This window comes from Bombyx mandarina, chromosome 23 (assembly GCF_030267445.1).
Source record: "Bombyx mandarina strain Sakado chromosome 23, ASM3026744v2".
Classification (NCBI taxonomy): Eukaryota; Metazoa; Arthropoda; class Insecta; order Lepidoptera; family Bombycidae; genus Bombyx; species Bombyx mandarina.
In genome coordinates this window covers 15,162,188-15,177,782 of record NC_143229.1, presented here as the reverse complement: position 1 = coordinate 15,177,782, position 15,595 = coordinate 15,162,188, and the positions used below count along the sequence as shown (strand labels likewise).

General features: G+C 38.9%; 1 protein-coding gene across 1 annotated transcript in view; it reads right to left on the bottom strand.

The window, feature by feature from the left end:
- Nucleotides 1-978: 978 nt before the first annotated feature.
- The window catches only part of Dbx (homeobox protein Dbx), a 66,938-nt gene continuing 52,321 nt past the window's right edge, over nucleotides 979-15,595 (bottom strand). Inside the window, exon 5 of the mRNA XM_089737610.1 lies at nucleotides 979-4,719. Within this exon, the coding sequence (XP_089593736.1) occupies nucleotides 4,372-4,719 (348 nt within the window). The 3' untranslated portion in view covers nucleotides 979-4,371. The remainder of the gene's footprint in view (nucleotides 4,720-15,595) is intronic.

The following is a 15,595-nucleotide window of genomic DNA, read 5'->3' as shown; positions in this document are numbered from 1 at the left end:
TACAGAGGACTGTGTCTGTAGTAGTGTAGTGTAGGACTAGAGGCTAGATGTAGGTCGGCTCTGTGTCTGTGTGTGCACGAGGAGAGCTCGGGATCAGTACAGAGCTAGAGGACTGTGTCTGTAGTAGTGTAGTGTAGTGTAGTGTAGGACTAGAGGCTAGATGTAGGTCGGCTCTGTGTCTGTGTGTGCACGAGGAGAGCTCGGGATCAGTACAGAGCTGCAGAGGACTGTGTCTGTAGTAGTGTAGTGTAGTGTAGGACTAGAGGCTAGATGTAGGTCGGCGCTGTGTCTGTGTGTGCACAAGGAGAGCTCGGGATCAGTACAGAGCTGCAAAGGACTGTGTCTGTAGTAGTGTAGTGTAGGACTAGAGGCTAGATGTAGGTCGGCTCTGTGTCTGTGTGTGCACGAGGAGAGCTCGGGATCAGTACAGAGCTAGAGGACTGTGTCTGTAGTAGTGTAGTGTAGTGTAGTGTAGGACTAGAGGCTAGATGTAGGTCGGCTCTGTGTCTGTGTGTGCACGAGGAGAGCTCGGGATCAGTACAGAGCTACAGAGGACTGTGTCTGTAGTAGTGTAGTGTAGGACTAGAGGCTAGATGTAGGTCGGCGCTGTATCTGTGTGTGCACGAGGAGAGCTCGGGATCAGTACAGAGCTGCAGAGGACTGTGTCTGTAGTAGTGTAGTGTAGTGTAGGACTAGAGGCTAAATGTAGGTCGGCTCTGTGTCTGTGTGTGCACGAGGAGAGCTCGGGATCAGTACAGAGCTACAGAGGACTGTGTCTGTAGTAGTGTAGTGTAGGACTAGAGGCTAGATGTAGGTCGGCGCTGTATCTGTGTGTGCACGAGGAGAGCTGGGGATCAGTACAGAGCTGCAAAGGACTGTGTCTGTAGTTTGTGTAGTGTAGGACTAGAGGCTAGATGTAAGTTGGCTCTGTGTCTGTGTGTGCACGAGAAGACACGAAGTAGGTACTGAAACAGCGCATTGGATTTAATAATTTATTTTCACATACATAATTTACATTTTGACACAATTAGACTGAGCATAAAATACATAATTTTTTTATTAGCATTTACATTTTATTGGCATAGGTGAGTTCCTGATACCACAAGAAGCTCCCCACCTTGAGACATGACGGTGAGGTCCCATCTGTGATGAAATAAGGGTTATTCTATTCTCCTGAAGCAGGAGAGCTTTACATACTCTGTCAGGACAGTAGAACCTCCAAATCATCCCTTACCATTAGACTCAAGTCTTTTGATGACTTTCCGTCACAACTTATCTTCAATTAAACTTACAATTAACAATTTAGTGCAAAACAAATCTATAAATTTACCAAAATTTTGTATTTACAATTATTATTTAATTATTTTTTATTCTTATTAAACAGAGATTAGCACTGCCCTTTGTTGAGGAATCTCCTTAAACCTTAAAAATTCAGTTTCATGAAAATGTGATCATAGAAATTGGTTCTTGCTTCCGGAATTCGAAGACCGACACAGTCGCATTGATCGATACGAAAGACCCCAAGCACTGGTCATCGTCCTCGTCGAAACCGTCGCTTGCGACGTAGGGCTCGGCGAGCGAATTAGCCCACAGACACACCCCACTGCGTTTCTCGCCAGACCTTCTCAGCGGGTCGCGTTTCCGATCCGGTGGTAGAAGCAAGGCTAAGGTCCGTGTTAGCAACAATGTCAGGTTTGAGCCCCGTGAGCTCACCCATCAGCTTAGGTAGGCTTAAAAAAAATACATACGAAAGCACCGGCCCTCATATCCTTTAGGCCACGACGACGGCGAACTTTGACTGGGACCTTGTCTTCAACAGAGTCAATATTATTCTAAAGTACATATGGAGAGGTGAAATGCGATTTGGTTTATTATTCGCTTAACACGCGACATTTATCTTTGTAATTAAAGGATGTGTTTTATTTGGTATAAACATTCGACCGTTCGATGTTTTTAATTGAACTTCAATTAAGTTTACTTCTTTAGATATTTTTTCCAAATTTTAACCTCTAAACGACTCGCCTGTAAAGTTGCAAAAATGTCGCTTACACCAAATTAACCTAGACTAGTTGAATTATAAGATAACCGATTATTTACACATTACAAATATAATTTCAATTACACATAAAATAATACAATTAAATACGTTTTATCAAAAACAGTTTTCGATAGCGGAACCATAAAGTCGGGTGTGATTTTGTAATTCTCAAATTAAACATTTCAGATTTTAATCTTAAAGAATCTATCTATTTTGATAGTAACTAATTTATACTTTGCACTGTATAACGAGTTCTACAATTCATCTAAAAATGTACCTTAAAAGGTCAGACCCTAAGAACAAACCGAATAAATATTACACGAATCCGTGAGAATAAACATATATCCAATACATACATCCGTCTTTATGGCTCTGGTGTCGAGACCGTGATAGCTTTGCCTATGCGCTTAGACCCTAGATTACATCGGAACATATATATACAGATAATGTGTTCTCCTAAAATTTGTATTTACACCACGACCCACTAATGGCGCGCCCGAATAATAAATATCATTTATATTTTTCTTGAAATCCTATGTGATATATAATATTAATGTATGCGTGTGTGAGGGTTTTGTTCAATTATCATTGGCACGAGAGATTATGCAACATTTTACTTCATACTGATTTCACTGTAGTTCGCTCACTATTTCTCTCCACCTATACCTATGTGGTGGGTAGCCATCAAACAACGCAAGATGTTTGACAGATGCCTGAATCTCGCTTACGATGTTTTCAAGATTAGCGTACATATATACAAGTTCCGAATGACAACATTGGGATCGTCGGTCTACCGAGCTATATCACCCGCCCGGTGGAAGATCTTCCCTTCGTCCTTTAAGCCTTCCCCACCTATATTGGTCCTATGGAGATATTGGCTCATTGGCGTTTCTAGTTGCAGTCTCCCGGTCCACCAACCACTTCTATTCCCAGTTGTAGCCTTTCTAGGTTTACTGGTGGTAGGACCTCTTGTGAGTCCGGACGGGTAGGTACCACCACCCTGCCTATTTCTGCCGTGAAGCAGTAATGCGCTTCGGTTCGAAGGGCGGGACAGCCGTTGTAACTATACCGAGGCCTTAGAACTCGTATCTCAAGGTGGGTGGCACATTTACGTTGTAAATGTCTATGGGCTCCAGTAATCGCTTAACATCAGGTGGATTGTGAACTCGTCCACCTATCTAAGCAATAAATAAATAAAATAAATATGTCAGGGCTCAAAGAAGGGAACAGTCAGATACGACAAAGTACCTCGCGAGAGAACGGCAGTGAAATGAATCAGTAAAATTTCATGCAATTTTTTTGTTTTATTGACCTTGTAGGCAAATGAGCATGCATATCAGCAATGGCAGGAGCAGAGCCAAGCCGCTGCCTACCGCTTAATACTCTTCACAAGCTTCGTTTGAAGAAGGACGTGTCATAGCGCTCGGGAAACACCGTGGCGGGGAGCTCATTCCAAAGCCGGATGGTACGTGGTACAAAAAAATATCTCTGGAAACGCACTGTGGATGAACGCAGTGGATCCAGGTATTATGGATGAACTCTACTCCGGTGGCGGGCGGTGCTATAGTAAATGCCTTACAGAGAGCCCACTGTAAGGACTGAATCAAAATTTCCTCAATATTTAATAATCCAATAGAAGGTTCCATGTATTCGCTATTTTTGGCATGCATCATCGGCGTACCATCACACGAGAGCGCACTAACTTGACACTTGACAGAATGCAGAAATTGACAGATTGTAACATTAACCTTTGATTTTTAAGTATTTGTGATTTAGTCAACCTGTCATCCATCGGTTTACTAATAGACACGTTACTAAATTTAACTTTATTGTTTTTATTGTGAACGATTTTGTTGTAATTATTGTGGATTCATACATTCAGTGGATACCACTTTGGAGTCAGTTAACGAAAACAAAATTTACATTAAGCTTCGCTATCTAACGGAAGCATTTAGCATTCGGAGATCATGAAAACTATTCCTTACGTGTACCCGCCGGCTGGTGCTAGTAGCGGCATTGTGCAGTTATCGCGACGAGCCAAAATGGTTGTGCTTAGCCAACATTACGAAACGAAAAATCCCGTGCATTCGGAGATCATAAAAACTATTCCTTGTCGGCTGGTGCTAGCAGCGGCTTTGTCGCGACGAGCCAAAATGGTTGTGCTTAGCCAACATTACGAAACGAAAAATCCCGTGCATTCGGAGATCATAAAAACTATTCCTTGTCGGCTAGTGCTAGCAGCGGCTTTGTCTCGACGAGCCAAAATGGTTGTGCTTAGCCAACATTACGAAACGAAAAATCCCGATAAGTGTTTATATATGTACCGAAACAAGTCAGGTCACGTTGATTTCCTCGTCGGAGGCGCTGGCGTCGCTGTCGAACTCCTCCGCGTCCTCGATATTGTGAAACTCCCGCGCGAACAGCGCTCCGGCGCTCATCTTGGCTTCGTATCCCTGAAACTCGGATGTGGTCGGGTATACTTTCGACTTCTCTTCGTTTTGCTCGTCGTTTATAGGCGATAGAGGAGACAGCTTCTGTTTGTCAGCCTCCGCGTCCGACAGGTCGGGGTGGGGATTGTTCTTGTTGGGCAAAGTTTGTTCCCGGGAGCCGCCGGACGCGAGCAGTTCCCGCTCTTTCGAGTTCCGCCATTTCATGCGTCGGTTTTGGAACCAGATTTTGACCTGCAACAAAATTGTAGCTTTTATTAAGATCGAACAAGTCTTGTTGGAGCACACTATTTTTTGGGATGAGCATGTTAACGAATTTGGGGACCATCCTCCTAGACCAGTGGCTCTCAACTTTTCAGCCACGAAATTATTCTAATTAATTATTTTATATGTAACTATTTTTCTTTTAAATTCACGACAGATTTAATTACTTATATGCAAAATTCATTAAGCGCAATTGTATAATTAACATCTATAGTCGGATTTTTTATTAGACGAAGTAAACTGACGTTTACTGTGTTGTCAGTTTTTGATGAAATAAAAATAGTGTTGTGACAAAGTGAACGATTGAAAAAACTCCTGAATTAATGAAATTGCCTCGATTGTCTAGTGAATAGTTAGTGTGCCGAACTGCCGATATCGGGCACGGGGTTCGAATTTTAGCCGTGTTTTGTACATACCAACGAGTTTTCGACGAAACATTATGTTCCTATGGTATCTACCTGTACTAAATACCGAGTGTTTTAAACATTAAGAAAAACATTGCGAGGAAGTTTGTAAGACTGTCCTATTTCCAATGCATCATATAGTTGAAACTATAGATGTATAAAATATAACAATTATAGGTACATAGGTAATGAAAATAAAAAAAACTGATTGTAGTTACATACTACTAGTAACATATTATTATATTGGATCACTTTAATACAATTTTATTGTAAAATATAAATAATATTCTTTTATAGTTTGAAATTAATGATTAACTCTTCACACTCATTGTTCATTTATGTGATTGAACGAGAACTGAACGCATCACTATTACTTTAAATATAGCAACATTATTTCACAAAGTGACATTAGCTACTGTCAGCTGGCTTCGTCTAATTAAAAATCCGACTATAGTAGACAGTTCTAGTTTTACCCAGTATCCTCAGAGATGCACCGGTCACGCGGGTCACGGGTTTTAGCTGGTGGTAGGCCATCTTGTTAGTCCGCACGGGTAGGTACCACTAACCTGTGTATTTCTGCCGTGAAGCAGTAATGCGTTTTGATTTGAAGGGTGGGGCAGCCGTTGTAACTATACTGAGACCTTAGAACTTATATCTCAAGCACTGCAACTACAACAGCAACTACGTTGTATTTGTTTACGGGCTTCAGTAACCACTTAACACCAGGTGGGGTGCGAGCTCGTTCATCCATATATGCAATAAAAAAAATCAAAAAAACCTAAGATAGGTAACAATATCGTGTTTGTAAATTTCGCGTCACGGTGGTTGAGAGCCGCTGGTCTAGACAAAGGATATGTTTTAAAACTATAACAATGACTTATTTCCTGCGCTTTAACCTCACGATTATTTACACGGGACCCATAAAAAACTGACAAACTGAAACTCATTAATATTAACAAATATTGATTCACAGATCTCTCAATGCATCGTCTAAAACTGTTTAGCGTAGTTCCTCTGATCCTGATCAAATATAAAAAATAATCACATACGTATAAAATAAATCCATGATCGTGAACAACAATAGATTTCGTCCCGCACCCGAGAAATAAGTGAAAATCGTTAAAAAACAGAACATAAAAAGGCATTAACAGACTAATTCGAACACGATAATATATTTTTTTCGCGCGTCGCATTGTGCGTTTGACGTGCGATTATTGATGGCGCGAGGCGTGGCTGTACGCGCTCCGGACTCCTTAGTCTCTTTAGCGTTATTTAGAAAACAATACCCGTGACGTTTGGGTTTTGGCGCGCTTTTTTTTCCTTTTACGATCTCACATTACAACTATTGGTATTAACAAACTCTGCTAATGTCAATGTTTTTAATGTATTGACGGAATGCGCCAGTAATAAGGCTAATGCCGCATCGGTCTGAAGTGTAAGGCCGGTTGTAAAATAACTATAATATAAATATATAGTTAAACTATATAAATATTTATAGCAACAGGGTAAGTTTTAAAATAGAGTAGGTTTTACAGATACTTTTTCATAAAATTAAATGTTAATAAATCAATAATCCTACCCTTCACAGTTTGCGAACTAAAATCACTCTAGGTACACGTTTTCTTGTAATAATTCTTTAAGGTTATATTTACTGCATTATTTTGTACAAAGTAAGTTTTTGAAATTATCAATAATTAACTACTTTAGTCTCTTCTTTATCTTTGTCCTTATCCCACTAGGTGGGGCCGGCACAGGGAATTTTTCTCTTCCACTCTCTTCTATCAGCCATCATCTCAACACTCACTCCTCTCTCTCTCATATCGTCATTCACACACTTCATCCATGTCTTCTTCGGTCGACCTCTTCCCCCTCTACCTTGCACTACCATTTCCATACATCTCCTAGTCTCACATCCATCTCCTCTCTACTACTCTAATTAACTACTTTAGTCGAAATTATATTAATTTAACCAAATATGGTCGCTTAAACCAAATATGTAAGTGGTAAGATCGGTATTTTTTTTAGTTTGAAGGCACACTAGATTTGTTTTAAAAGAAAATCAATGTCAATGACAGTCATCGATTAAGATTACGATTTTACGGAGTGGTTCTTTGAAATTAAGAATTAAAAAGTAAAAATCCATTAGATTTCACCCTATAATTCAACATTATATACGCAATTGAACATTCAGTTTGTAGAATAAATAAATTCCAATGAATCTGAACTCGCTGCGTCCGATATCGAATTCCCGAAATATTCATACAACGAATGAATATTCAAACGTCCGCCATGTTTACATTCGCGCCGTTCCAATTTCAAATATTTGCATTCATTATTTTTTTTTGTACTTTTTTATTTATTTACGAATTCTGAACTCTTTCGTGGTTTTTATTTGCATTTTTTGAATATCGAATCTCGGTACGTCACTGTCACCGGTGACAGTTTTTGGCGGGACCGCCATAATATCTGCATAGTGCAATGAAAGCAAATAGAAATGTTCTTTTATTAACATATTCGTGTTGTGCAAACAACGTCGCTAACAATAAAGCAACATAAACCCTTCCGAAATGTATTTGCAAAGTACGCGGTTGTAATATCATTGTTGTAAGACCGTATACTATTTATCTTCAAACGCGTCAGTCTACTTTGAATCTAAAATAAAAATCACACGTTTACAAGACAAAAATTGAATTTGTTTTATTTAGCACAGCGCTTATACAAAGTCAGAGTTATTTTTCACATAAAGGCATTATTTATTACAGTATTTAAATTACGAGACCGTCACACGAACATTTTTATTTATTTATTTAGGTTGTTTTTTTTCCTTACCTATTCACCGGTAGACTAAGGAGCTATTCCAGTTACGCCCGGACAGATAGGTGAGCCTATGGGCTCAAGCTGAGAAAATTTGCTAACAGTACAACTGTTTTACTGTTGGTAGGACTTCTTGTGAGTCCGCACGGGTAGGTACCACCGTCCTGCCTATTTTGCCGTGAAGCAGTAATGCGTTTCTGTTTGAAGGGCGGGGTAGCCGTTGTAACTATACTGAGACCTTACAACTCAAGGTGGGTGGCGCATTTACGTTGATAGATGTCTATGGGCTCCAGTAACCACTTAACACCAGGCGGGCTGTGAGCTCGTTCACCTATCTAAGCAATAAAAAAAACACTAGGCCTAAGTAGAGCAGTGCTTCGCTGAATCTACCACCGGATCGGAATCGCGACCACAAGAGTAGGCGAAATACTCAGTGGGCTGTGTCTATGGATTTTTAGGTTGTCTATGCATTCAAATTTAGTGAATTGGCAATAAATAGTATCTTGACCTATGAAGACTGCGGTACTGTTGGTACGACATAATCCCAATACCAATCCCAATGCGGATTTTTGTTTATTACCTACTTCAATTAAATTTGCTCCATTCAAACAGCTAAAGATTCTTTTTTTTTGTTATGATATTTTTTCCAAATGCTTAAACTTTAAATGATTCTCCTGTAATATCGCAAAAATGTCGTTTAACCCAAATATCCTTTGACCCCTCGATATTATATACATATATGTAGTAAAAAAATTTAATCACACGTTTTGGTTATGTTTGGACATTGCGGGAGAGCGAAGCGTCAATTCGTAGATTTCAGTAAATAAAAAACTATTTTACGTCTAGACTTGTTCTATAGTAAGGCTTGCACCCCCGCCCCTAACTCACCCCTGCGTGTAATCGGTCCGCGCTGTGTCTCTTTATCCCGTTTATAAATTGTAATAAAACTGAATATGTCAAAAAGTAATTAATTCTGAGGGGAGCCATCTCTTGAAGTGATGTACCACTAAGTCGATAGTTTGGACGTCGAATTTTATCCTACTAATATTAAAAACGTGAAAGTTTGTAAGAGGTTTATGTATTATAAAGGCACACAATACACATTAGAATCTAAAAAAGAAAAGATACATAATAAATAACATAAAGTAAAAAAAATGGTTTGTAACATAACCCATGCGCGCACAACTAATCAGGACAAATGTGCTAAGTACACAATGTCTCTTACAATTGTAGGACACACATGATTATGAAAATAAGATGGTAATTTTTTTCCACCTTACTTGACACTTACCGTCATATTTTTGGTGATATATATATACAAACTATATCTTTATAAATCATAGCCTATTTGTTATTCTAATATGTAAGCTATATTATTGTAAAGTTTCATCAAAATACCGCCCGCAAAAATCAAACCCGCAAAATTATAATTTGCGTAATTACTGGTGGTAGGACCTCTTGTGAGTCCGCGCGGGTAGGTACTACCACCCTGCCTATTTCTGCCGTGAAGCAATAATGCGTTACTGTTTGAAGGGTGCGGTAGCTGTTGTAACTATACTGAGACCTTAGAACTAATACCTCAAGGTGGGTGGCGTATTTACGTTGTAGATATCTATGGGCTCCAGTAACCACTTAACACCAGGTGGGCTGTGAGCTGGTCCACCCATCTAAGTAATAGAATAAAAATGTTGACCAGTGGTTAAAGTGCGGTCTCACGAACAAACGTGTAAATATACTTATTCTTTTATTGACCGCTCCGACAAGGTTCCCGGAGGACAATACACGCTACCACACATAATAAGCCCACAGTTACAATGCTCGTTTATCGACATCACGATATTGGTACGTCACTAGTGCGTCCCGAGCGCGTCACTAGCGCGCATCACGCGGGCGACATCTGCTCGCGACGGACGCGGCCGCCTCCATCCAAATGACGACTTACCCACTTCATTCGTTCTAATCTTATAATTTCTTTATTAATCATTCTCAACAGATAATTGCTTTAGTTTCGCTGCGAATTCAGATATATCTTTAACTAGCGGCCCGCTCCGGTTCCGCTCAAGTCTAACAAAAATTTCAACGATATTTGACGTTGTTTTATTTTCTTAACTAAAAGAACACTTATTGTGGCATAACTATAATAGTTAGACATATGCTTTCGCGACGCTTTTTGTAATCAATAATGTGTTCTACAAAGTCGTATTACATTATTTTATTCTTTCATCAATAGTTTTCGCAGGGCACGCGATCTAAAGAATATTTTAGGTAATTTTGTACACCTTGGGTTACATTGTTGGAGTTTTAGTAGGGATCCCTAATTTTTTCAAAAAAGATTATAGCCTATGTCACTCGGGAATAGTGTAGCTTCCAAACAGTGAAAGAATTTTTCAAATCGGTTCCGTAGTTTCGAAGCCTATTTAATACAAACAAACAAATCTTTCCTCTTTATAATATTAGTATAGAAGTATAGACTAGCCACCGGCACTCGCTTCGCTTCGGAAACTGTTATTTATTATTCATCTTGTTGAATTTTCTTTTATACAAATATAGTTCTAACAGTAACAAACATACTAAAAAAAGAACGTAACAAACAAAAAAATCTAATCTTTCCTATTATTATATTCCCAGTTGACTATTTTGGTGATAATTGCTTACACATAAAAGATTGATATATGCTGTCACAATCTTTTTTGTAGGGCAATAGCCCTACAAAAATTTTTTTTCAATAGAAAATAGACATTTCCATTATACATTATATACGTGTAACTTCTACCATTTTTGTGCGCACGTCAGAACAGTTCGCAAATGGCAGATTTTTTCCTACTTGCTTGATACTTTCTTTTTTTTTGCTTAGTTGGGTGGACGAGCTCACAGTCCACATGGTGTTAAGTGGTTACCGGAGCCCATAGACATCTACAACGTAAATGCGCTACCCATCTTGAGATATAAGTTCTAAGGTCTCAGTATAGTTACAACGGCTGCCTCACCCTTTAAACCGAAACGCATTACTGCTTCACGGCAGAAATAAACAGGGTTGTGGTATCTACCCGTACGAACTCACAAGACAACCTACCACCAGTAATTACGTAAACTTTTATTTTGCGGGTTTGTTTTGTATTAGGTACACTATGTTATTCCTTCACCGTGGAAGTCAATCGTGAACATTTGTGAAGTGCGTATTTCATTAGAAAAATTGGTACCCGCCTGCGGTATTCGAACACCGGTGCATCGCTACATACGAACGCACCGGACGTCTTATCCTTTAGGCCGCGACGACGTCCACTGCATATTTCTCATCTCAATTAACAAACAGCTTAAGCCTAAATCAATTGCACAAACAACGCTCCTAGTTCAAGAAGCGAACTTCAACACAAAACAAACTAAAGGCAGCCTGAAACATCAGTAGTTTAAGCATTCACGATTTTAAATCAAATAATATAATACATTATGTTCATATCATGTCATATGTTCCTTATTAGTGTATAATCTATAGATGGTAATGTCGTTTATTGGATACCCCCAAATCACGTCACAAGTTTTGAGAGCTTTGGGCTGTGATAACAAAAGTACTATCTTTATTGCTATCAAGTTCTCGAACGTGAGCACCCATGAATTTACTATTTCTATACAAGCCTCATCTCGGAACTTCTCATTCAATAAGCTCTAACAGTTCTCTGTATTTAACTTTGTCTTAAGCTCCGATACTGAAAGCGTCACGAAGCTCGACCCAAGTTTGAGCTGGACGCACATGATACGACATAGCATCGCAAAGATTTTTTTCGTTACATTAATTTATCGATAATTATTTTTCACGTCACTACAAATACAGTCCCTCGCCTGCGTCAGCTGGAGGCGACGTATTGTCGCGGAGGGCCCTCCCTCCTCGCGCGATGACCGGCCTCCTTGCTGCTCCTTCGACTATTACACCTCAGGACATTTTCGAGCCATAAAATATTAAAGTCATTCCAATAGTTGCTGTGATACGCACATTATCTTAGATTATTTTAAGCACACGTGCCTAATCACTCTGAAGCTCCACACAGATTTACTTCAGACGAAATGCGTCTGTTTAATTAAAAAAAAGGCGCACGTACAACTTGGTGCGCGTGAAAGAAGTGAAAGTTCTCTTGCAGTGTGTAGTAACGTAGTTCTCTTCATTTTTCATTCTTAAATTAAATTTATCTTGTAATAGGGAATGCTATGTATAAGAGAAACGACCTAGCTCGCTTTGTTTTCTCCCTCTCTTCACGAATGGTTCGCGACACGCTTTGTCTATTTTCTCACTCTCCCTCATCCTAAATTGCATCTTTTGCTAGCTTGAGAAGAAGTTTAACTTCAAAAAATTTATGTCCAGCCTAAGTTTAGGACACCATCGATCACATATCATTAAAAAGCGGTGTCGCGACAGAGAATTCCTCACGTCTGATGCTTAACCGTAAATTCTCGGGCAGCTGCAAATTCGAATGTCTCACTCAATCGTTAATACAATCTATTTAATGAAACGTATTGCGGCCGTTGTAAACGTTCTACAAAAGATTACTTCACGGACTAAATTAATGAATGACAAAAAAAAAATTTAAAAACTTTTGACAAATGATCGTCTCGTTCGAGTTCTGTATCGAAGCGACGTTCCATCGATCAATACTGATTGGTCGCGGCCAATCGGCGTGAGCTATTTGTCATCTCAATTATAACACAGATGATTTTAAAAAAAGGCGACCGTTTGCACGTTCTAGAAACGAAAAACGTTACTTTTTGAATTCAAATAAAGAACAACGCGTACAGATGCGACGTGTTAATTGTTCCTTATTTAAATCTTTGAGCGCGAATCGTCGATAGATCGACTCTCTATTGATGCGTATAAAGTGCGGAACGTCGGCTTACTGGTAGTCTCTTGTGAGTCCACGCGAGTAGGTACCATCGCCCTGTCTATTTCTGCCGTGAAGCAGTAATGCGTTTCAGTTTGAAGGACGGGGCAGGCGTTGGAGCTATACTGAGACCTTATAACTTATATCTCAAAGTGGGTGGCCGCATTTATATTGTAGATGTCTATGGGCTAGGGTAACCACTAAACATCAGGTGGGCCGAGAGCTCGTCGAACCATCTATGTAATAAATAAATAAAAAACATAGATTTGCGCAGCTTAGGTACAGGTAATAAGTATCAGCTTGTACGGACGTGTCTTATCGCGGGCATGAATAACGTTTTTAATAGGTAAGTCAATAACGTTTACAAATTACTATATGTTTAAAATTATTATGCTGCGAATTTAGCATTGACTTAAAAATATATAAATAATACTTGTATAGTAACACTGACGTACATAATATTATGTTTCAGGATTTGCTTCATCCCTTAGCATCTGATCTTATTTCATTTAATTTCATCTCAGTTGATTAATGTCTCAAATTAATCATCTTCATTTTGTTTCATTTCATATCACTACATATTATAATTTTCCATAAGAATAAGAATATAAATTAAGACTTGACTTAAAGGTCTTAGTTACCAGGTCATAAAATCCCTTAAAAAAATTACGTTTCGTGACCATTATAAACGATATTGTTTTAGCATTACGCCGCGGCGCCGTCGTATTTAGCCGGTCATCATTACAGACTCGTTGTCCATAATGCAACACATCACCGCCAAATATCTGTTGTTATTCAATCGATTATTATACAAATAAAAACGATAAATTATTGCACGTTCCCGCCATTTCTATTGTAACGTCACGTCGATGACATTCGATCTGTCAGATGCCGCCCCCGCGCACACGGAACTGTGGCATTATAAAAAATTTTGGATGTATTAAATTAATATTAAGGCCCATAATTTTTCTATTTTTTTTTTATTGCCCCTGTAGTTGGTCCCATGGTAGATACGACCCATCTGATGGTGAGTGTTTACTGTCGCCCGTGGAGTTCAGCAATGCCAGGGGCAGAGCCAAGCCGCTGCCTACCGCTTAATACTCACCACAAGCCTCGTTTGAAGAAGGACATGCCGTAGCGCTCGGGAAACACCGTGGAGGGGAGCTCATCCCATAGTCGGATGGTACGTGGCAAAAAAGACCTCTGGAAACGCACTGTGGATGAACGCAGTGACTCCAGGTAGTATGGATGAACTCTACTCCGGTGGCGGGCGGTGTGGTGGCAAAAACGAGATGATGCGATCATCTCAAGCAATTCCTCAGAGCACTCCATTTAATCGAAGCATACTATACTTATTGTTTGATGTTTTTAAGACATTAATTAATGTCTTAAAAACATAAAAAGAAGGTCTGTGGTCTTTAAATCGAAAATACTATTGTCTATCTATATATTAATACGTGAAGCAAAAACTTTGTCCCCTTTTTACGAAAATCGCGCGGACGGAGGACAAATGAAATTTCACACATTTATAGAGAACATAGAGAAGGAGTGCAGAATGCTAATTTTTTTTTATTTTCCTTTAAAATTACTTTAATTCAAAAAAAAATATTACACACACTACCATGTATTTGACACACACCTGCATATAAAATGTTTTGTTTATTGTTTCATTTCTGTGGTCAAACTGAGAATAGATTCATATTGTTTGCCTTTAATATTATCTGTCTATAGTGTAAGTAGTCTTGGGGAAATCTGTGATTATAGAAGTATAATAATCTTTGACAATAGAACCGTAATAATGTTCAAACTTATAGTTTAAATTAGTAATTATAGTACTCGAATTTCGACTACTGGGGCACCACTAGTTTTTATTAATATATACCGTCCAAGGTGATATAATGAATGACTCAGATTCAATATATGAAGGGTTTGTTAAGGCATCCACAGATACTCTATCGAATTACTACAGAATTACATTAATTTAACATTACATAACATTGCAATTACACAATGAGTATTAAAGTGTAGAGGAGACAACAGATATGGATATAGGTTAAGAACATTACAGAGACATGTGCCTACGGTACAAATTATATTCCTCTGTACTATGGAGGGTAGAGGTAAGGAGAACCGTCTCTGAGTGTGAAAAAGTGTCTGTTAAAATCTGCTAAATAAGGGTGGCGCTACAGTAGCAACCGGGTAAATTTTGAAAAAAGGCGCTAAAAGTAATTAGAAGATAGAGAAATAAAAAAGGACGAAAGAACTGTAAGCACTACAAAATCACAAAAAGTACGTTATTTAAAGCTGATAAGAAAATGCAATCAATGTCTCCACGTTTTACCACAGCAATAATTTTAGGTTATATTGACGAAATTAGTTTGGACTACGTAAACACGTGAGGTCTTGTTTATTACACTGTCACTAACTACTCTACTCATTAAACTATATTAAATTTCCTAACTCAGCATACTTCAATCAGTTAACAACCGCTCAATTCATATCATACCCTGTGCCTATGCTAGCGCCATTCTGGAGGATTTTTGAACTGTTAATTAGTGCTGAATGTGGGACACTTTTTCAAGCTTCTCCCATATGAGACGGTTCTCCTTACTTCTACCCTCCATACTCTGGACTAACGTAAATGCCGGTATCCATTAGAGGGCTCTACTATAGCGGGAGCCCTTATCCGCGTCATAGTAGAAATGATAATAGTCAACATTAAAATGTGTCATGTTCAAGTTTCGCGCAAAAATATTTCTG